Source organism: Procambarus clarkii, chromosome 22 (genome assembly GCF_040958095.1).
Source record: "Procambarus clarkii isolate CNS0578487 chromosome 22, FALCON_Pclarkii_2.0, whole genome shotgun sequence".
NCBI classification, from domain to species: Eukaryota; Metazoa; Arthropoda; class Malacostraca; order Decapoda; family Cambaridae; genus Procambarus; species Procambarus clarkii.
Genome location: NC_091171.1, coordinates 23,209,881 through 23,232,578, shown reverse-complemented (window position 1 = coordinate 23,232,578; position 22,698 = coordinate 23,209,881). Strand labels below are relative to the sequence as shown.

Here is a 22,698-nt window from a genome sequence, read left to right as displayed (position 1 = left end):
CCATGGTTCATTCTCAAGTGAACAGATCTTACAATACTAGTTGATTTTATACCCGCACTGGGTCAGGTGATAATACAATAAAGGTGAAAACATGGGGGGATACATAAGGGATAAATGTGAGGTGAAACATAGAGGCTGCAGAAGGCTTATTGGCCCATACGAGGCAGCTCTTATCTAAACACAAAGATTAATCCAGTGTAATTGGCCTATTATGTTGGACATTGTCTTCTGTGTTGGCATCGATATGTTCTTGTCTTGTCCTTACTCTCATGGTGGGTAGAGTAAATAGTTCCGTGATTTGGGTGTTCATGGTAGGTCGCTCTATTCTTATGTGAATTCTTATGTAAGAAAATAGTTAGAGGGATAGAAGCCCTAAACCAGAAAATAATAAATACAGAATATGCGGTCATATTCAATGAAACATGTTTGAAAGAAAACCTGCTGCCAGTATACACCAATATATATATATATATATATATGTTATTAAATATGACCGAAAAAGTAAGATTAATAATTCTAACACGAATTTTCTCAATCTTTCGTACATTTCTTTTCACTGTTGGAGGTAAATCAAAAATCAATTCTCCAAAATTCATTTTTATTTCTAGTCTGACGCGACATGAGCGCGTTTCGTAAAACTTATTACATTTTCAAAGACTTTAGTTCACAAATACACAACTGAATAGAACTTACGCATATCCGATTTTATATCTACATTTGAGTGAGGTGGAAGGGGTGATGTGGCATTAATACAAGACAGAACAAGATGTGGCATTAATAGGGTATTAATTTCATCAACACAAGACAGAACAAGAGTATTAATAGGGTATTAATTTCATCAACACAAGACAGAACACGAAACAATGGATATTGAATAGAAGTGTTTGTAGAAAGCCTATTGGTCCATATTTCTTGATGCTTCTATATTGGAGCGGAGTCTTGAGGTGGGTAGAATATAGTTGTGCAATAATTGGCTGTTGATTGCTGGTGTTGACTTCTTGATGTGTAGTGCCTCGCAAACGTCAAGCCGCCTGCTATCGCTGTATCTATCGATGATTTCTGTGTTGTTTACTAGGATTTCTCTGGCGATGGTTTGGTTGTGGGAAGAGATTATATGTTCCTTAATGGAGCCCTGTTGCTTATGCATCGTTAAACGCCTAGAAAGAGATGTTGTCTTGCCTATATATTGGGTTTTTTGGAGCTTACAGTCCCCAAGAGGGCATTTGAAGGCATAGACGACGTTAGTCTCTTTTAAAGCGTTCTGTTTTGTGTCTGGAGAGTTTCTCATGAGTAGGCTGGCCGTTTTTCTGGTTTTATAGTAAATCGTCAGTTGAATCCTCTGATTTTTGTCTGTAGGGATAACGTTTCTATTAACAATATCTTTCAGGACCGTTTCCTCCGTTTTATGAGCTGTGGAAAAGAAGTTCCTGTAAAATAGTCTAATAGGGGGTATAGGTGTTGTGTTAGTTGTCTCTTCAGAGGTTCCATGGCTTTTCACTTTCCTTCTCATGATGTCTTCGACGAAACCATTTTAGAAGCCGTTATTGACTAGGACCTGCCTTACCCTACAGAGTTCTTCGTCGACTTGCTTCCATTCTGAGCTGTGGCTGAGAGCACGGTCGACATATGCGTTAACAACACTCCTCTTGTACCTGTCTGGGCAGTCGCTGTTGGCATTTAGGCACATTCCTATGTTTGTTTCCTTAGTGTAGACTGCAGTGTGGAAACCTCCGCCCTTTTCCATGACTGTTACATCTAGAAAGGGCAGCTTCCCATCCTTTTCCATCTCGTAAGTGAAACGCAGCACGGAACTCTGCTCAAATGCTTCCTTCAGCTCCTGCAGATGTCTGACATCAGGTACCTGTGTAAAAATGTCGTCAACATACCTGCAGTATATGGCCGGTTTCAAGTTCATGTCGACTAAGACTTTTTGCTCGATGGTACCCATGTAGAAGTTTGCAAACAGGACACCTAGGGGAGAACCCATGGCGACCCCATCTACTTGCTTATACATGTGCCCATCCGGGCTCAAGAAGGGTGCCTCTTTAGTACAAGCTTGGAGTAGTTTCCTCAGAATATTTTCTGGTATGTCAAGAGGAGTACAGGCTGGATCACGATACACTCTGTCGGCTATCATTCCGATTGTCTCGTCCACAGGTACGTTGGTAAACAGCGATTCTACGTCCAACGAGGCTCTTATCCCTGTGGCCCGTGTGCCCCGCAGTAAGTCAACAAATTCCTTTGGAGACTTCAGGCTGAAGGCGCAAGGAACATAAGGAGTCAGCAGGCCGTTGAGTCGCTTCGCCAGTCTGTACGTGGGTGTGGGTATCTGGCTAATGATTGGCCGAAGTGGGTTTCCAGGCTTGTGTGTCTTGACATTTCCATACGCATATCCAGGTTTATATTCCCCAATGATCTTTGGCAGGTGGAGTCCGGATTTCTTGGCGTTCACAGTTTCGATCAGTTTGTTGACCTTTGCTTTTAATTCGGCTGTAGTGTCCTTCGTTACCCTTTGGAACTTAGTTTGGTCAGAGAGTATGATGTTCATTTTCGCCAGATATTCGTCTTTTTTAAGAATGACATATATTGGCGAGTCTTAGTCGGCATGAACTTGAAACCGGCCATATACTGCAGGTATGTTGACGACATTTTTACACAGGTACCTGATGTCAGACATCTGCAGGAGCTGAAGGAGGCATTTGAGCAGAGTTCCGTGCTGCGTTTCACTTACGAGATGGAAAAGGATGGGAAGCTGCCCTTTCTAGATGTAACAGTCATGGAAAAGGGCGGAGGTTTCCACACTGCAGTCTACACTAAGGAAACAAACATAGGAATGTGCCTAAATGCCAACAGCGACTGCCCAGACAGGTACAAGAGGAGTGTTGTTAACGCATATGTCGACCGTGCTCTCAGCCACAGCTCAGAATGGAAGCAAGTCGACGAAGAACTCTGTAGGGTAAGGCAGGTCCTAGTCAATAACGGCTTCTCCAATGGTTTCGTCGAAGACATCATAAGAAGGAAAGTGAAAAGCCATGCAACCTCTGAAGAGACAACTAACACAACACCTATACCCCCTATTAGACTATTTTACAGGAACTTCTTTTCCACAGCTCATAAAACGGAGGAAAGGGTCCTGAAAGATATTGTTAATAGAAACGTTATCCCTACAGACAAAAATCAGAGGATACAACTGACGATTTACTATAAAACCAGAAAAACGGCCAGCCTACTTATGAGAAACTCTCCAGACACAAAACAGAACGCTTTAAAAGAGACTAACGTCGTCTATGCCTTCAAATGCCCTCTTGGGGACTGTAAGCTCCAAAAAACCCAGTATATAGGCAAGACAACAACATCTCTTTCTAGGCGTTTAACGATGCATAAGCAACAGGGCTCCATTAAGGAACATATAATCTCTTCCCACAACCAAACCATCGCCAGAGTAATCCTAGTAAACAACACAGAAATCATCGATAGATACAGTGATAGCAGGCAGCTTGACGTTTGCGAGGCACTACACATCAAGAAGTCAACACCAGCAATCAACAGCCAATTATTGCACAACTATATTCTACCCACCTCAAGACTCCGCTCCAATATAGAAGCATCAAGAAATATGGACCAATAGGCTTTCTACAAACACTTCTATTCAATATCCATTGTTTCGTGTTCTGTCTTGTGTTGATAAAATTAATACCCTATTAATACTCTTGTTCTGTCTTGTGTTGATGAAATTAATACCCTATTAATGCCACATCTTGTTCTGTCTTGTGTTAATGCCACATCACCCCTTCCACCTCACTCAAATGTAGATATAAAATCGGAGATGCGTAAGTTCTATTCAGTTGTGTATTTGTGAACTAAAGTCTTTGAAAATGTAATAAGTTTTACGAAACGCGCTCGTGTCGCGTCAGACTAGAAATAAAAATGAATTTTGGAGAATTGATTTTTGATTTACCTCCAACAGTGAAAAGAAATGTACGAAAGATTGAGAAAGTTCGTGTTAGAATTATTAATCTTACTTTTTCGGTCATATTTAATAATATATATATATATGTAAATCACGCAGAAATTAACACGTGGTGAATAATATAACAATGTCTAACCACTAAGGAAAATGAGAGAGGAAATTCCTTAAATATTTTCGTATCAATCAATACATCTTCAGAATCAATATATATAAATCGCAATGAAATTACAATGCCGTGATATAACAATGAAAATTATTTTGAAGCAATGGAGGGACTCGAACCCGCGACCTGGTGATTCCCAAGACGACCGACTGCCTTAACCGACTCAGCCACAGTGGTACAAAAAGTTGACCAACCTGAAGATTTTCATCAATATATCACATCATTGTGAACACGAGGTAATATAGAAAAAAATGATTAGTTTAGATTTATTCAAAGCTATGTAAATACTGGTTTGGAAATAGGGTAGTTGATTCATGGAGCAAATTACCGGATAACATAATAGACGTCCGTCCTGGACCATTAGCAAGTCGATTGTGATGATTGATTGACGAAGATTAAGCCACCCAAGAGGGGGGCACGGGCATGAATAGCCCGTAAATCGGAGCGAGGGGGAGCACGAGCATAAGTAAGGTGAGGAGAGGAGCAGGTGGGAGGAGATCATTCCTAAAAGGAAAGAGCAAAACGAAAATGTAAGAACAAGAAGCAAAAATGGGTACGGAAGGGATGGGTGATATAATAGGATGACGGAAGGATAAGAGGAGAAAGAATGATAAAAAGGAGGGGGGGGGGGTAGGCGTGTGTGTATCAGAGCCGATTCAACAAGACGGCGTCTGTAAAGAGTAGTAGAGGCAGGAAAGATTATTTTAGAAGACCAATCAATGGGATGATTAGAATCCCTAATAAGACATGAGAATAAAATAAAATAAGCTTACCCCCCATTTTTTCACTTTCTCCATATATTCTTACGTTCCCTTTTTTCCCGCCACCCCTATTATATCACCCATTTCATCCGTATCCCTTTTTGCTCTTTATTCTTACCTTTTTCCTTGCTCTTGCCTTAAGAATTTACCTCCTCCCACCTGCTCCTCACCACACTTTTGCCTTACATATACCCGTGCCTCCCTCGCTCCCTTCCTTGCGGGTTATTCATGCCCGTGCCACCTCTTGGGTGGCTTAATCTTCCTCAATCAATCAATCGCTCCCATCACAATCAACTTGATAATGATTCAGGACGAACCAAAACAATGTCGTTGTCTCCTCGTCTTCTGGTCTATGGTCTGGTCATCACATCTTCAGCCACTGTTACTGTGACTCATGGTCTGCATACGGGGGATTGTTTCACGCGCAGGATAGACATTATATGTGAATGAGTTGTGTGGATGTAAATAGGAGCTGCCTCGTGTGGGTCAATATAGCCCTTCTGACGTTCTTTATTGTTATTAGAAATGCTTGAAGAGAACGCATTCACCCATGCGTACGTGAGTGAAGACAATGCACTCACCCATGCGTACGTGAGTGAAGACAACGCATTCACCCATGCGTACGTGAGTGAAGACAACGCATTCACCCATGCGTACGTGAGTGAAGACAACGCATTCACCCATGCGTACGTGAGTGAAGACAATGCACTCACCCATGCGTACGTGAGTGAAGACAATGCACTCACCCATGCGTACGTGAGTGAAGACAACGCATTCACCCATGCGTACGTGAGTGAAGACAACGCATTCACCCATGCGTACGTGAGTGAAGACAACGCACTCACCCATGCGTACGTGAGTGAAGACATCGCATTCACCCATGCATACGTGAGTGAAGACAATGCACTCACCCATGCGTACGTGAGTGAAGACAACGCACTCACCCATGCGTACGTGAGTGAAGACAACGCACTCACCCATGCGTACGTGAGTGAAGACATCGCATTCACCCATGCGTACGTGAGTGAAGACAACGCACTCACCCATGCGTACGTGAGTGAAGACAACGCACTCACCCATGCGTACGTGAGTGAAGACAATGCACTCACCCATGCGTACGTGAGTGAAGACAACGCACTCACCCATGCGTACGTGAGTGAAGAGAACGCATTCACCCATGCGTACGTGAGTGAAGACAACGCACTCACCCATGCGTACGTGAGTGAAGACAATGCACTCACCCATGCGTACGTGAGTGAAGACAACGCACTCACCCATGCGTACGTGAGTGAAGACAACGCACTCACCCATGCGTACGTGAGTGAAGACAACGCACTCACCCATGCGTACGTGAGTGAAGACAACGCACTCACCCATGCGTACGTGAGTGAAGACAATGCACTCACCCATGCGTACGTGAGTGAAGACAACGCATTCACCCATGCGTACGTGAGTGAAGACAACGCACTCACTCATGCGTACGTGAGTGAAGACAACGCACTCACTCATGCGTACGTGAGTGAAGACAACGCACTCACCCATGCGTACGTGAGTGAAGACAATGCACTCACCCATGCGTACGTGAGTGAAGACAACGCACTCACCCATGCGTACGTGAGTGAAGACAACGCACTCACCCATGCGTACGTGAGTGAAGACAACGCACTCACCCATGCGTACGTGAGTGAAGACAACACACCCATGCGTACGTGAGTGAAGACAACGCACTCACCCATGCGTACGTGAGTGAAGACAACGCACTCACCCATGCGTACGTGAGTACATACACACGCATTGGATTCTGTGCAAGAGAGTGAACAAGAACATGTTCAATAAGAGCAAGGGTTGAGGTACGAACCAGCCATCACAGGGACAACCATGTTCGTACCAACAGCATTTTTCCACCAGTAAAAACAACAAAGGAATGACCACATTAGAATGATATACACAGAGAGTCAGAGCAGGAGTGTGTGTGTGTGTGTGTGTGTGTGTGTGTGTGTGTGTGTGTGTGTGTGTGTGTGTGTGTGTGTGTGTGTGTGTGTGTGTGTGTGGCTGTACGATTGGGCTAGCACTCGAGTCTGGCCTTGGTGCTAGCACTCGAGTCTGGCCTTGGTGCTAGCACTCGAGTCTGGCCTTGGTGCTAGCACTCGAGTCTGGCCTTGGTGCTAGCACTCGAGTCTGGCCTTGGTGCTAGCACTCGAGTCTGGCCTTGGTGCTAGCACTCGGGCCAGACCTTGGTGCTAGCACTCGAGCCAGATCTTGGTGCTAGCACTCGAGTCTGGCCTTGGTGCTAGCACTCAAGTCTGGCCTTGGTGCTAGCACTCGAGTCTGACCTTGGTGCTAGCACTCGAGTCTGACCTTGGTGCTAGCACTCGAGCCAGACCTTGGAGCTAGCACTCGAGCCAGACCTTGGTGCTAGCACTCGAGCCAGACCTTGGTGCTAGCACTCGAGCCAGACCTTGGAGCTAGCACTCGAGCCAGACCTTGGAGCTAGCACTTGAGCCAGACCTTGGTGCTAGCACTCGAGTCTGACCTTGGTGCTAGCACTCGAGCCAGACCTTGGAGCTAGCACTCGAGCCAGACCTTGGTGCTAGCACTCGAGCCAGACCTTGGTGCTAGCACTCGGGCCAGACCTTGGTGCTAGCACTCGAGCCAGATCTTGGTGCTAGCGCTCGAGTCTGGCCTTGGTGCTAGCACTCGAGTCTGGCCTTGGTGCTAGCACTCAAGCTTGACCTTGGTGCTAGCACTCGGGCCAGACCTTGGTGCTAGCACTCGGGCCAGACCTTGGTGCTAGCACTCGAGCCAGGTCTTGGTGCTAGCACTTGAGTCTGGCCTTGGTGCTAGCACTCGAGTCTGGCCTTGGTGCTAGCACTCGAGTCTGACCTTGTTGCTAGCACTCGAGTCTGACCTTGGTGCTAGCACTCGAGCCAGACCTTGGTGTTTGCACTCGGGCCAGACCTTGGTGCTAGCACTCGAGCCAGACCTAATGACTTGTCATAGGTCGCTACAGAGGCCAGAGTTGTGATAAAGCTGATGTGCCACTCTGGAAAGGTTGGTTACAGGCTGTCAATCAAAGCTCTGAGGATGATTGATGTGTGGAATGGTACTAAATCACCTGTATGTGTTTACATAGTTGTATGTACCTGGTTGTTCTTGCGCGGGGGTTGAGCTTCGGCTCTTTGGTCCCACCTCTCAAGTTCCAGAGACTATTGGGCTCTATTGTATGTACATTTGAAACTGTGTATGGAGTCTACCTCCACCACATCCATTTATTAACTACTTTGACTGAAAAATTATTTCCGTCTCTGTGGCTCATTTGGGCACTCGGTTTCCATCTGTGTCATCTTGTGCGGTTACCTCCTGTGCTAAATAATCTGGGGTTATCTAACTTATCAATTCCCTGAGAATTTTGCACGTGGTAATCATGTCTCCCCTGACTCTTTTTGTCTTCTAGCGACGCAAGGTTTAATTTCTGTAGCATTTCCTCGTAACTCGTGTTTGTATATGGGCGTCCGCGCGCGTGTGCGTGCTTGCTCTAGTTCTTTTGCGTTCGTGAGTGTACGCGTCCGTGTCCGTGCATTTAAATGTGTGCATGCTCGTCCATACGTGTATGTATGCCCGTCCATACGTGTACGTATGCTTGTGTATACGTGTATGTAAGTTGACTTTTTTTTAAGATAAGCCAGAGTTAGATACCTGTCGGAGGTAGATACCTGTTTCCAACCCTCACACACACACACACACACACACACACACACACACACACACACACACACACACACACACACACACACACACACACACACACACACAGACACACACACACACACACAGACACACACACACACACACACACACATACACACACATGAGTTATGAGGAAAGGCTGCGGGAAATGCACCTCACGACACTGGAAGACAGAAGAGTAAGGGGGGACATGATCACAACCTATAAAATCCTCAGGGGAATCGACCGGGTAAACAAGGATGAACTTTTCAACACTGGTGGGACGCGAACAAGGGGACACAGGTGGAAGCTGAGTACCCAAATGAGCCACAGAGACGTTAGAAAGAACTTTTTCAGTGTCAGAGTAGTTAGCAAATGGAATGCATTAGGAAGTGATGTGGTGGAGGCTGACTCCATTCACAGTTTCAAATGTAGATATGATAGAGCCCAATAGGCTCAGGAATCTGTACACCAGTTGATTGACGGTTGAGAGGCGGGACCAAAGAGCCAGAGCTCAACCCCCGCAAGCACAATTAGGTGAGTACAATTAGGTGAGTACACACACATGAGTTACGAGGAAAGGCTGCGGGAAATGCACCTTACGACACTGGAAGACAGAAGAGTAAGAGGAGACATGATCACCACTTTGAGGTTACCTTGAGGTGCTTCCGGGGCTTAGCGTCCCCGCGGCCCGGTCGTCGACCAGGCCTCCTGGTTGCCGGACTGATCAACCAGGCTGTTGGACGCGACTGCTCGCAGCCTGACGTATGGCTGCGAGCCATACGCAAAATTTTCAGAGGAATTGACAGGCTAGATAAAGATAAACTGTTTAACACTGGTGGTACGCGAACAAGGGGACACAGGTGGAAACTGAGTACCCACATGAGCCACAGAGACGTTAGAAAGAACTTTATCAGTGTCAAAGTAGTTAACAGGTGGAATGCATTAGGAAGTGATGTGGTGGAGGCTGACTCCATACACAGTTTCAAATGTAGATATGATAGAGCCCAGTAGGCTCAGGAATCTGTACATCAGATAATTGACAGTTGAGAGGCGGGATCAAAGAGCCAGAGCTCAACCCCCGCAAGCACAAATAGGTGAGCACACACACTCACATGCATTGGCTGTCAATATATTATTCTAATTTAGTCATTTATTTGTCGTTTAATTTTTACGGAAGGAAAAGAGGCGGTTTGTGCGTATGGTTGGTACTGTGACGGTGTGGTTGTTGTGCATGGTTGGTACTGTGTCGGTGTGGTTGTTGTGTATGGTTGGTACTGTGTCGGTGTGGTTGTTGTGTATGGTTGGTACTGTGACGGTGTGGTTGTTGTGTATGGTTGGTACTGTGTCGGTGTGGTTGTTGTGTATGGTTGGTACTGTGTCGGTGTGGTTGTTGTGCATGGTTGGTACTGTGTCGGTGTGGTTGTTGTGTATGGTTGGTACTGTGTCGGTGTGGTTGTTGTGTATGGTTGGTACTGTGACGGTGTGGTTGTTGTGTATGGTTGGTACTGTGTCGGTGTGGTTGTTGTGTATGGTTGGTACTGTGACGGTGTGGTTGTTGTGCATGGTTGGTACTGTGTCGGTGTGGTTGTTGTGTATGGTTGGTACTGTGACGGTGTGGTTGTTGTGTATGGTTGGTACTGTGTCGGTGTGGTTGTTGTGTATGGTTGGTACTGTGACGGTGTGGTTGTTGTGCATGGTTGGTACTGTGTCGGTGTGGTTGTTGTGTATGGTTGGTACTGTGACGGTGTGGTTGTTGTGTATGGTTGGTACTGTGTCGGTGTGGTTGTTGTGTATGGTTGGTACTGTGTCGGTGTGGTTGTTGTGTATGGTTGGTACTGTGACGGTGTGGTTGTTGTGTATGGTTGGTACTGTGTCGGTGTGGTTGTTGTGTATGGTTGGTACTGTGACGGTGTGGTTGTTGTGTATGGTTGGTACTGTGACGGTGTGGTTGTATGTATGGTTGGTACTGTGTCGGTGTGGTTGTTGTGTATGGTTGGTACTGTGACGGTGTGGTTGTATGTATGGTTGGTACTGTGTCGGTGTGGTTGTTGTGTATGGTTGGTACTGTGACGGTGTGGTTGTTGTGTATGGTTGGTACTGTGACGGTGTGGTTGTTGTGTATGGTTGGTACTGTGACGGTGTGGTTGTTGTGCATGGTTGGTACTGTGACGGTGTGGTTGTTGTGTATGGTTGGTACTGTGACGGTGTGGTTGTTGTGTATGGTTGGTACTGTGACGGTGTGGTTGTTGTGTATGGTTGGTACTGTGTCGGTGTGGTTGTTATGTATGGTTGGTACTGTGACGGTGTGGTTGTTGTGTATGGTTGGTACTGTGACGGTGTGGTTGTTGTGCATGGTTGGTACTGTGACGGTGTGGTTGTTGTGTATGGTTGGTACTGTGACGGTGTGGTTGTTGTGTATGGTTGGTACTGTGACGGTGTGGTTGTTGTGTATGGTTGGTACTGTGTCGGTGTGGTTGTTGTGTATGGTTGGTACTGTGACGGTGTGGTTGTTGTGTATGGTTGGTACTGTGACGGTGTGGTTGTATGTATGGTTGGTACTATGACGGTGTGGTTGTTATGTATGGTTGGTACTGTGTCGGTGTGGTTGTATGTATGGTTGGTACTGTGACGGTGTGGTTGTATGTATGGTTGGTACTGTGACGGTGTGGTTGTTATGTATGGTTGGTACTGTGACGGTGTGGTTGTATGTATGGTTGGTACTATGACGGTGTGGTTGTTATGTATGGTTGGTACTGTGTCGGTGTGGTTGTATGTATGGTTGGTACTGTGACGGTGTGGTTGTATGTATGGTTGGTACTGTGACGGTGTGGTTATGTATGGTTGGTACTGTGACGGTGTGGTTGTATGTATGGTAGGTTTTGTGATTCATGTTTGTGTCTAAGTGAGAGTAGAATTACTGGAATAGTGTAGATTAGAGTAGAGGTACCGGAGTAGTGTAGATTAGAGTAGAGGTACCGGAGTAGTGTAGGTAAGAGTAGAGGTACCGGAGTAGTGTAGGTAAGAGTAGAGGTACCGGAGTAGTGTAGATTAGAGTAGAGGTACCGGAGTGGTGTAGGTAAGAGTAGAGGTACCGGAGTAGTGGGGGATGAGAGTAGTGGTACCGGAGTAGTGGGGGATGAGAGTAGAGGTACCGGAGTAGTGGGGGATGAGAGTAGAGGTACCGGAGTAGTGTAGGTAAGAGTAGAGGTACCGGAGTAGTGTAGGTAAGAGTAGAGGTACCGGAGTAGTGGGGGATGAGAGTAGTGGTACCGGAGTAGTGGGGGATGAGAGTAGAGGTACCGGAGTAGTGTAGGTAAGAGTAGAGGTACCGGAGTAGTGGGGGATGAGAGTAGAGGTACCGGAGTAGTGGGGGATGAGAGTAGAGGTACCGGAGTAGTGGGGGATGAGAGTAGAGGTACCGGAGTAGTGGGGGATGAGAGTAGAGGTACCGGAGTAGTGTAGGTAAGAGTAGAGGTACCGGAGTAGTGGGGGATGAGAGTAGAGGTACCGGAGTAGTGTAGGTAAGAGTAGAGGTACCGGAGTAGTGGGGGATGAGAGTAGAGGTACCGGAGTAGTGTAGGTAAGAGTAGAGGTACCGGAGTAGTGGGGGATGAGAGTAGAGGTACCGGAGTAGTGTAGGTAAGAGTAGAGGTACCGGAGTAGTGGGGGATGAGAGTAGAGGTACCGGAGTAGTGTAGGTAAGAGTAGAGGTACCGGAGTAGTGGGGGATGAGAGTAGAGGTACCGGAGTAGTGTAGGTAAGAGTAGAGGTACCGGAGTAGTGGGGGATGAGAGTAGAGGTACCGGAGTAGTGTAGGTAAGAGTAGAGGTACCGGAGTAGTGGGGGATGAGAGTAGAGGTACCGGAGTAGTGTAGGTAAGAGTAGAGGTACCGGAGTAGTGGGGGATGAGAGTAGTGGTATATATAGCTCACTCTTGCCACCGGGACTCAACAACACGTCTTGGTCAACCGTGCTTGTGGGGTCTGAACTTTGAACAGGTGTAACTAACTACCTGTTGCTATAGATGATTCAGCTACTTGGAACAACACCAAGTAGCACGGGCTATGGTGATCCCGTAAGTGACCTTAGATACACCTAACACAGGAGCGGGGGGGGGAGGGTCTCATATATTTATACCCACCCATGCGTGCCCTAATGCCCTCGCGGAAATGATTGGTCGACGCCACTCATTTCTTGTGACGTACTGTGTAATACTGGTATTTAATGCGCCATGGATACGTGTCGTATAGTTAAGCCTGAAATTGAAATAAGTTTATTGAGCTAAAATACACACAAAGGGATGAGGTAGCTCAAGCTATTCTCACCCCGTTCAGTACATCGTGTTAATACATACATACACACATCACAAGCAATAAACGTATTGCCAAACATTCTGAGAAGTTAAGCCTGGGGTCAGTGTGATCTGATTATTTCTGATTCTGTCGGGAATTATTTGTACTTTCACTCTGTGGGCGTCCCACTCTGAGGCCGCCCAGCACCAGTGATGCACTCGTCCATTGAACTCTACAGTGCTGTGGATTAAACAAATTAAATTATTGTGTCAACTATAAACTATTATTATTATGTATGATAGTATTGTGAGTACGGTCACTTGAGTTACACTAACAGTCTGGTTGTGAGTGCGGTCACTAGACTTCACTCACAGTCTGGTAATCGCTGGCAATTAGTAGCAGGGATCACCAAAGGTCTCACATCAACATCTCTTCCCTCAATGAAAGGTAGGAATGTTATATAGCCTCTTCAACCTGCCTCACCTCTCACCACTGGGGGATTCTCCAGGCAATCTACAAGACGTGGAGCAAGCTTGGAACATCGTGGCGATGCTCTTGGGTGCAGGGGTGCCATTCGTGCTATGGGTGCAGCGGTGCTATGGGTGCCGGGGATGCTTCAAAGCTCCTAAGCTTCACGCTGAAGCTGCATCTATAGGTATACAGACCTGAAGTTCAGGTTATCCCGTCACTCGCGGGATGGCGTGGCGGCCCATTCCTGGGCCTGCGTTGCTATGTGGTTTTAAGGATCGTCTCTGTTGACCCGTCGAGTTCCTGGGACTTGGCTCATGTGTCAGAGCTGCTCACGTCTGTGATTCTAATTGATCTACTTGCACCAAGTTGCATGAGCTAGTCGTGACATGACCTTGTAGTTACTTGACAGAGACATGACAGCTTCATGCTGACGCTTGGCACTGACGCTGTGCACGTCAGCGCTTTGGACGTGAGGCTGACAGCCGCGTGAGTGATGACGGGGGCTCTCGCGGAGAGTCGCGGACAAAATTGGATTTGTTGTGCTCTTGTAATTTGGGTGACTCTAATTGTGAAGGCTCTGACGTCATGTTTGACCCTCGGGGGGGGGGGGGGATACACGGAGGTCAGCTGGTGACGACAGGTCAGGTGGTGCAGGATGTTGTTGTTGTTGTTGAAGATTCAACTACTTGGAACAAAACGTTCCAAGTAGCACAGGCTATGGTGAGCCCGTAGTGGACTTACCTGGCAGGGGGCTGTGAGCTGTGTGGTGCAGGACATTGTCCCTGGGTTAATAGTAGTGAGGGGGGGGGGGGCCTGGGCCACGGCTGGTCGCAGTAAGGGTCCTTGGGCCATGATTGCTGAATGCAACTCTGGTATTACTGGTCTCCCGACTCGGAACATTTCAGACCATTGATTTACCTGGCGAGGGCCATTAACCTGCTTCAGTCACCTCCCTCCCTCTCTCACTGTGCCAAGTCTGGCCAAGCGTTTCCAGAAGAACTCCCAGAACCCCCTCAAGGGACAGTCAAGGTACAAGTCCGACCTAACTCCAAGCTAACCCTTAGCTTCTCTGTTGTTTCCATATAATTATTACGGAGTATTATCTATCTCTGTCCACTCCTTGCGAATTAATAATGTGAAAAACCCTGTCGTCAAGATTGAAGGTATTAGAGGGTAAGGTAGGAAGGTAATTATCAGGAGAAAGCACTAAAACATTACGGCTATATAACACTGGGGAAGGGGGCCAGGATAAGGATTACGGATGGGACGGGGGGAAGGAATAGTGATCAATCACTTGGATGGTCGGAGATTGAACGCCGACCTGCAACAAGCGAGACCGTTGCTCTGCCGTCCAATCCAAGTGGTTGGGCATAATAGGGGGTAAGTAAGACTACCAGTAACTAATTAACACATATATATTTAAAAACTACATATATATAAACATTATTCCTTCGTGGTTTACTGACGATTTACACAATTGCCAATAAAATCCTCAGTTCCAATATGCATGTTAAAGAAGCATAACATGAACGTGTTAAAGAAGTAAAGGCAAATTTTACTGTTACTCTCTAAGGTGGAATATTGTTTACACTAACAACCCCATTTGAAGCTGGAGAAATTGTTGACCTGGAGAGCGTGCAAAGTTCTTTTACTGCTAGAATCCCCTCAGTAAATCATCTAAATTATCGGGCTCGCTTAAAATTGGTAAATCTGTATTCCGCAAAGCACAGGCGGGAAGGGAATTATCAGGAAAAACTTATTCCAACTTAACTGGTCCCAACTTATCACACAGGAATGACACCGCCTGATCAAATCAAGGAAATCAAGTTCAAGTACGCTTATTCCGACCGTAAAATACATCTCAAAGGAATAGAGTAGCTTAGGCTATTTGTACCCTCCTCTACTTCCAGTCCCTCAAGGGGCGCACATATTCAGTGAGTACACACCCACAAATCACAGTACAAGAATCACATTTAACATTGCAGGTTAATATAGTAAACACAGCTGTTATGGACACGGACAAGACCCCTACTTTAGTGTTATGAGAGGGAGTAACCTTCACCATCACTGGAACACATAGCCTTGCCAAATATCAATCAATGTTCTAGGGGAGTGAAAGGCTAGCAAAAAAATATTCCAGTTTACTGGCATTACTATAAATCCACATAACATTAAAAGAATAACCATTTACTAACTCACACACACAATTACTTTATCCAGCTTCTCAACAACTGGGCATGATCAACAAAAACAGGTCTGGAAACTGCATCAATCAGCACTAGCTGACACCAGGCTCTATCCTGGCGCAGTGGAACACTTGCGCCTATATGCTGCTCAGGGTGGTGGTGTCTCAATCAATAACACATGAGGTATGAGGAAAAATATCAATTACAGCACCTTGGCATATACTTATGTAATTCAGAATAAATCACCTCACTAAGACATAACAACTCCGACCACCTGGTATAAATGATGCACAGCAGTAGCAATGATCCATGGTATGCATACTGTTACATGACAATTAATCTAGCGGTCACAAATCTCGGACCTTATCCCAAGCGCCACAGATGCGCTCGCTTGGGATGGTCAGAGAGTAATGTGCAACCCGTTCTCGCAAATTCGTATAGTCAATATTGACTTATTAAATAAGTGCATAGGTGACATACTAAACATAATAGATACCCTTAAAAAGCTTCATAGAAAACACCGACCTTACCTAACCTTGTTAGTATCTTAAGATAAGCATCTTATTGCTTCGTAATTACAATTATTACTTAACCTATATGCCGCCTTCAGCCAAACTCGCAGGGGCGCGACGCTGTATCTAACTCCATGAGTCAACTGACTCCACTCTTTCAAATCTCAAGCTCATTTACAGACATAACTCAATCATGAACTTCTAATTTACTATACAACTAAATAAAGATTATAATACACAACCTTACATAATAATACATAATAAGAATTCAGTACCTTAAAGAATTTATCATGATATAAAAATATGTACACAAATAATTCGTATTGGTAAGACATGGTAACATTGGTGCGAGTCGGTACAGCAAAAAGGGGGGAAAGGGGAGGGGGTTAAGGGCGGATTCAAGACGTCAGCCAACCGTTAATACATATGTATACAAGAATAAAAAACAAAAAGTAGATATATATACAACACGTGTATCAAAAGCTTGTCTAGGTGGTATACATTTCAGTGCCATAATCTCAGTAAATGTTATGACAAGAGGACAATGCAAGGAACAACACTGAAATGGAAATTACACAGTATACATATGAGTAATACATCCGATACCTAAATGTATACATTCTCCATCATGGTACACATAATGTTACCAATACAGTATTTATGTAGCATTACATACAATAAGCATACAAAGATGTTTTTCAAGCTACATGACATTAGGCTACTGCTATACACTAGACATCTAATATATATCCACAATTACATGGGATATATCTTTAATACAGAATTATAATAGACTTGGTTATATATGACATACACTGACAATACACAAATTAATAACAATATACTGTCAAAGAAGATTAAATAATAAATGACAATATTCGTGATGCTAGGCTAATCAGCCAAGATATCACTATATAGTTTGATCACATCATACACCAGCTTCAGTATGATCATACTGGTGTATGCGTGGTCATAACAACAGCATTAAGTGTGAGTGTCAAGAGTGTAAGTGTTACACTCTTGGGTACACGGAAATAACTTCACAAGAAACCAGTAGACATGGCAGGATGTGTAAAAAAGCCTTAATTCAAAAGCAGAGGTGCAATAGGTACTCTGAGAGAGAATTGTCGACATTAGAAGTCTCAAGATATTTTTAACACTCTCCTGCTACACCTTAGCTGCGTAACTAGCAGCTTAGTGTTCAAAAGTGAACTTTGATAAACCTCTTCAAAGGATAGCTGATCAACCGGTCGTACGTCTATCAGCCGCGCCGAACAGCCTGGTTGATCAGACCACCAACCAGGAGACTTAGTCAGAGACCGGGTCCCGGGGAGGACGTTGATCATCGGCAGGTAATCCTTGCACGGGGCATCTCACTGATTGTCTATCACTGCAAGCGTCTTGTGGCGTTACCATGACAACCCTATCACTTGCGGCGTTACCATGACAACCCTATCACTTGTAGCGTTACCATGACAACCCTATCACTTGTGGCGTTACCATGACAACCCTATCACTTGCAGCGTTACCATGACAACCCTATCACTTGTGGCACTACCACGACAACCCTATCACTTGCTGCGTTATCATGACAATCCTACTATCACTTGCGGCGTTACCATGACAACCCTATCATTTGCGGCGTTACCATGACAACCCTATCACTTGCGGCGTTACCATGACAACCCTATCACTTGCGGCGTTACCATGACAACCCTATCACTTGCGGCGTTACCATGACAACCCTATCACTTGCGGCGTTACCATGACAACCCTATCATTTGCGGCGTTACCATGACAACCCTATCACTTGGGGCGTTACCATGACAACCCTATCACTTGCGGCGTTACCATGACAACCCTATCACTTGCGGCGTTACCATGACAACCCTATCACTTGCGGCGTTACCATGACAAAGTCATCACACACAGAGATCACTCTAACGTGATGCATCAAATACACGAAGACTGATGACAAAGTCATCAGTCTTCGGCAGGACAAAATCACGCTCGTCTTTGGTTACTTCCCAACCACTATGACAAACAGAAATCCCTGGCAACACCAAACTCACAATCATGCTGATTGTCGTTCTAAATTAATGACGACAGCTACCACAAACAATAGAGAAATGGTACATGAGCATGAACAATTCTCAACAGGGCCGGGGCATAGGCTAGGCTGTGACAGGAATCATGGCGTCATAGCGAAAGGGTTGAATGTTTTCAGCACTTTTGATTATGTAAACAAAATATTATAGATGAAATTGTGTTTTTCCCGGATTAAATTTTTTTTTCATAATTTAAATCAAATGTTTCCAATCATTTCTTGTTCAAAGTTTTGTCATATTTGTTGTCTGAGAATGAAAATTATTAAAGTTTTGGTGAATTAGGTTATAAATTATTTTCGTGGGGTATGTTTGAACTATTTTCATATTTTTTTTCGTGAAACTGAATTCCATGAATCTCGCTTGGAATGTTATACATTTCATCACAAATATTATGATTAATATTAAAAAAAACTGGCCAAAATGGTTTATGACAATTTTTTTTATTTAATCTTTCCATTGTATTTCTTGGACGTTTCGTCAACAACATGATATCAGGAATATACATTGTGACAGGGATACATTGTGAGTATACATACATTGTGAGAGGGATACAGGTATACTAATTTTACACGCAAACACACAACACACATCGCAGGCTGTGAGTATACATCTCACTGCAGGCGATGAGTCACAATAACGTGGCTGGACCATTCTCAAGACAATCGACTTGAGAATGGTCCAGGACGGACCGAAACGTCGTCGTCCCTTCAATTTCTAGTGTGTGGTCTGGTCAATATACATCTCACCCTGCGATTAAGTACTTGAAAAAAATTCAAACGGAAACATTAAGTGATTTAGTGTTTCTTGTGATGGCAGAAGGTATTTATGTAGATTGGAAAAATATTCCTAAGAAAATTATCAATAGTCACAATCACATTGACGTGATTGAATCAATGAGAAAAATCCACTGGGACTATGAGGGGGGGCGCGAACCCACGACCTATAGGCATTGCCAGTCGCGTCCTCAACCACTAGGCCAGCCCCCTGTGGACTTGTAATCTCATACAACCGCAATTTCTACTGAAATCACAGATGATGGTGTGTAGTGGACATGTTAATGGTGTTAGTGATGGTGATGGTATGTAGTGTAGGTGTTATTGATGGCGTGTAGCGGAGATCTTAGCGATGGTGATGGTGTGTAGGGAAGGTGTAGTCCCCCTCCCCCCCCCCGTTCCTCACTCAAGCAACACGAGAATGAAAGATTCAAGATCCCCGAGTGCGGGTAACGGGTGCAGCGGGCGTCCTCAGACAGGACTGTGATCCGTTTTCTTTAATATGACTTCCTCCAGGCTGGAAACAAGAAAACAAAAAGAAATGTGTGTTTTCTCCGCCGAGGATTCATTTCATCACGCAGGCGGCGACAGCTATCAAGGGAGTCAGCAGTGGCTAATTCCACCGTGCATTCCCCCATCATTCCCATGCACCATCCTCCCCTCCCCACTTTGAAGTTTTTGAACTGGAGTGAGCCTCGTAAATTTCCCCGCACTCTGGAAAGCTTCGCTCGATTTGCATTCACTGTCTGAAATAACCCATGGCAAGAAAGAGAAGGGGAGTTGCGGTGTGGGGGGGTGATGAGGGGGTAAGTGAGGGGAGAGAGAGAGAGAGAGAGAGAGAGAGAGAGAGAGAGAGAGAGAGAGAGAGAGAGAGAGAGAGAGAGAGAGAGAGAGAGAGAGAGAAAGAGAGAGAGAGGAAGGAGTGAGGGTTGGAGAGGAGTGCTCACCTATCAGTGTCTACCGAGAAGTGAGGTCTAGCAACATCACAATAGCGTGATGCATCAACGAACAAATTGATGCCATCGTAGCTCAGTCGATTAAGGCAGCGTCTGGGATCATCTAGGACATAGGTTCGAATCCTCGTCACGGCCCTTGTGGATTTGAGGTCTAGTAATTTGTGCCTCCGCCCATTGGCGTTGTTGAACCTGTTGCGTTAGAATGTAATTAATCTGGCGCTCGAATTCCTTGTCGAATCTGGCTCAAAAAAAGTTGTGGCTGGGGGTAGTGTCCACAACTTCTTTTCTGTCTAGTGCATTTCTTAAGAACAGCAGTATTTTCAGGACCGAGCCTTGTGGGACCCCACTTGTTGCTTTATCCAGCTCGAGAGTTCCTTTATGACTCTGTTCTTTTGATCGTTCAGGTAATTCCTTACCCAGTTCCGTGTTCCCCCAAGTTATTCCAGTCTGTCTCTCCATCATGTACACCAATGTGTTATGGGGGGACAATGTCAAATGCTTTTGGACAGTCTAGGAAAACACACTCTACCCAGCCTTCCCTTTTCCTGTCTAATTTTAGTAGCCCTGTCATAGGAGCGGCTGGAGGGGGACGTGGAGGACTGAGTGATAGGTGGAGTGTGGGTGGGACTATGTGAGGGCTAGAGTGGAATGGACTTAGGGCTGGAGTGGGATTGAGTGAGGGCTGGGTGAGGGTTAGTGTGGATTGGGGCTGAGTGAGAGCTGGAGTGGAGTGAGATTGGATGAGGGCTGTAGTGGAGTGGGACTGAGTGAGGGGCTGAAGTAGGGGGTGTGGGTGAGGGCTGGAATGGATGTACAGGATTGAGTGAGAGGTAGAATGGTGTGGCCCTGAGTGAAGGCTTCCCTTTAAATACCGACAACACGCAACAAATCGTAGTTGAAAACCACTGATAAAAACACAATTGAATTAAACACAATCCTGCATCATGATAACAATCATTGTAACAGTGGTCCGGGGATGTACACGCTGCACCCTTTTATTGGTCAATTTGATTTTGAAATTATTAAATGAAGTTAGATCATTTAACAATCATTTTGATCAACATTTACCCTGACTCTCCCTCCCTGGGGGTCAATGACATATTCGCATTTTCCTACTTGTGTCTATGGGGAGTGAGATTCAGCTCTCGAGCTCCGCCTCAGAGCTATTGTACCTGGTTCATTTATATCTCTCGACAATTCCATACTCTATCCATTTGCTCTAGAAGCTATGAGTGGTGATTGCTTCTATTACCTATGGATAGAATTCCTTTCACTTCCTTCCCTTTGTCGTGGTGTTTCTCACCAGAATAAAGTCTGTTTCACAGGCTTTAGCCGCTGTGTCGTTCTCAAACTGCTTCTTTGCTTCACGTCTGACCTCAGCGTAGTTCTTGCTGCTTTCTTTAGTGCCGTCTGGTTCAGCGCTGTTCTTTTACCCCCTGTTTCTCGCTTCTGTTATTGTCTTCCTGACTGTGTCCTTGAACCGTGGAGTGTGACCCACTGGTCTTCCCCTCTGCTGTCTTCCTGGGTGGTGTGTGTGTTGTGTGTGTCTCAGTGCTTGTGTGTGTGGCTCAGTGCTTGTGTGTGTGTGTGTCTCAGTGCTTGTGTGTGTGGCTCAGTGCTTGTGTGTGTGTGTTGTGTGTGTCTCAGTGCTTGTGTGTGTGTCTCAGTGCTTGTGTGTGTGTGTGTCTCAGTGCTTGTGTGTGTGTGTGTCTCAGTACTTGTGTGTGTGTGTGTCTCAGTGCTTGTGTGTGTGGCTCAGTGCTTGTGTGTGTGTGTGTGGCTCAGTGCTTGTGTGTGTGTGTGTCTCAGTGCTTGTGTGTGTGTGTGTCTCAGTGCTTGTGTGTGTGTGTGTTGTGTGTGTGTCTCAGTGCTTGTGTGTTTGTCTCAGTGCTTGTGTGTGTGTTGTGTGTGTGTCTCAGTGCTTGTGTATGTGTGTCTCAGTTCTTGTGTGTGTTTGTGTGTGTCTCAGTGCTTGTGTGTGTGTGTGTGTCTCAGTGCTTGTGTGTTTGTCTCAGTGCTTGTGTGTGTGTTGTGTGTGTGTCTCAGTGCTTGTGTATGTGTGTCTCAGTGCTTGTGTGTGTGTGTGTGTCTCAGTGCTTGTGTGTGTGTGTGTGTCACAGTGCTTGTGTGTTTGTCTCAGTGCTTGTTTGTGTGTTGTGTGTGTGTCTCAGTGCTTGTGTGTGTGTCTCAGCGCTTGTGTGTTTGTCTCAGTGCTTGTGTGTGTGTCTCAGTGCTTGTGTGTGTATGTGTGTCTCAGTGCTTGTGTGTGTGTGTGTGTCTCAGTGCTTGTGTGTTTGTCTCAGTGCTTGTGTGTGTGTTGTGTGTGTGTCTCAGTGCTTGTGTGTGTGTCTCAGTGCTTGTGTGTTTGTCTCAGTGCTTGTGTGTGTGTTGTGTGTGTGTCTCAGTGCTTGTGTGTGTGTCTCAGTGCTTGTGTGTCTCAGTGCTTGTGTGTGTGTCTCAGTGCTTGTGTGTGTGTCTCAGTGTTTGTGTGTGTTGTGTGTGTCTCACTGCTTGTGTGTGTGTTGTGTGTGTCTCAGTGCTTGTGTGTGTGTGTTGTGTGTGTCTCAGTGCTTGTGTGTGTGTGTTGTGTGTGTCTCAGTGTTTGTGTGTGTGTGTTGTGTGTGGTCTCAGTGCTTGTGTGTGTGTCTCAGTGCTTGTGTGTCTCAGTGCTTGTGTGTCTCAGTGCTTGTGTGTGTGTCTCAGTGCTTGTGTGTGTGTCTCAGTGTTTGTGTGTGTTGTGTGTGTCTCAGTGCTTGTGTGTGTGTCTCAGTGTTTGT

At 45.6% G+C, this 22,698-nt stretch overlaps 2 protein-coding genes across 3 annotated transcripts in view; both read left to right on the top strand.

The window, feature by feature from the left end:
- Positions 1-22,698, top strand: part of LOC123757937 (monocarboxylate transporter 9) — a 589,339-nt gene that overhangs the window by 172,667 nt on the left and 393,974 nt on the right. The window lies entirely within an intron of this gene.
- On the top strand, positions 5,420-6,607 carry LOC123760686 (uncharacterized). Its single transcript, XM_045746473.2, has one exon. It carries the CDS (start codon positions 5,420-5,422, stop codon positions 6,605-6,607), a length of 1,188 nt encoding a protein of 395 aa, XP_045602429.2.

Excerpts from the sequence above, each read along its gene's own strand:
- LOC123760686 (XM_045746473.2), top strand. The coding sequence starts at position 5,420 with ATGCTTGAAGAGAACGCATTCACCCATGCGTACGTGAGTGAAGACAAT.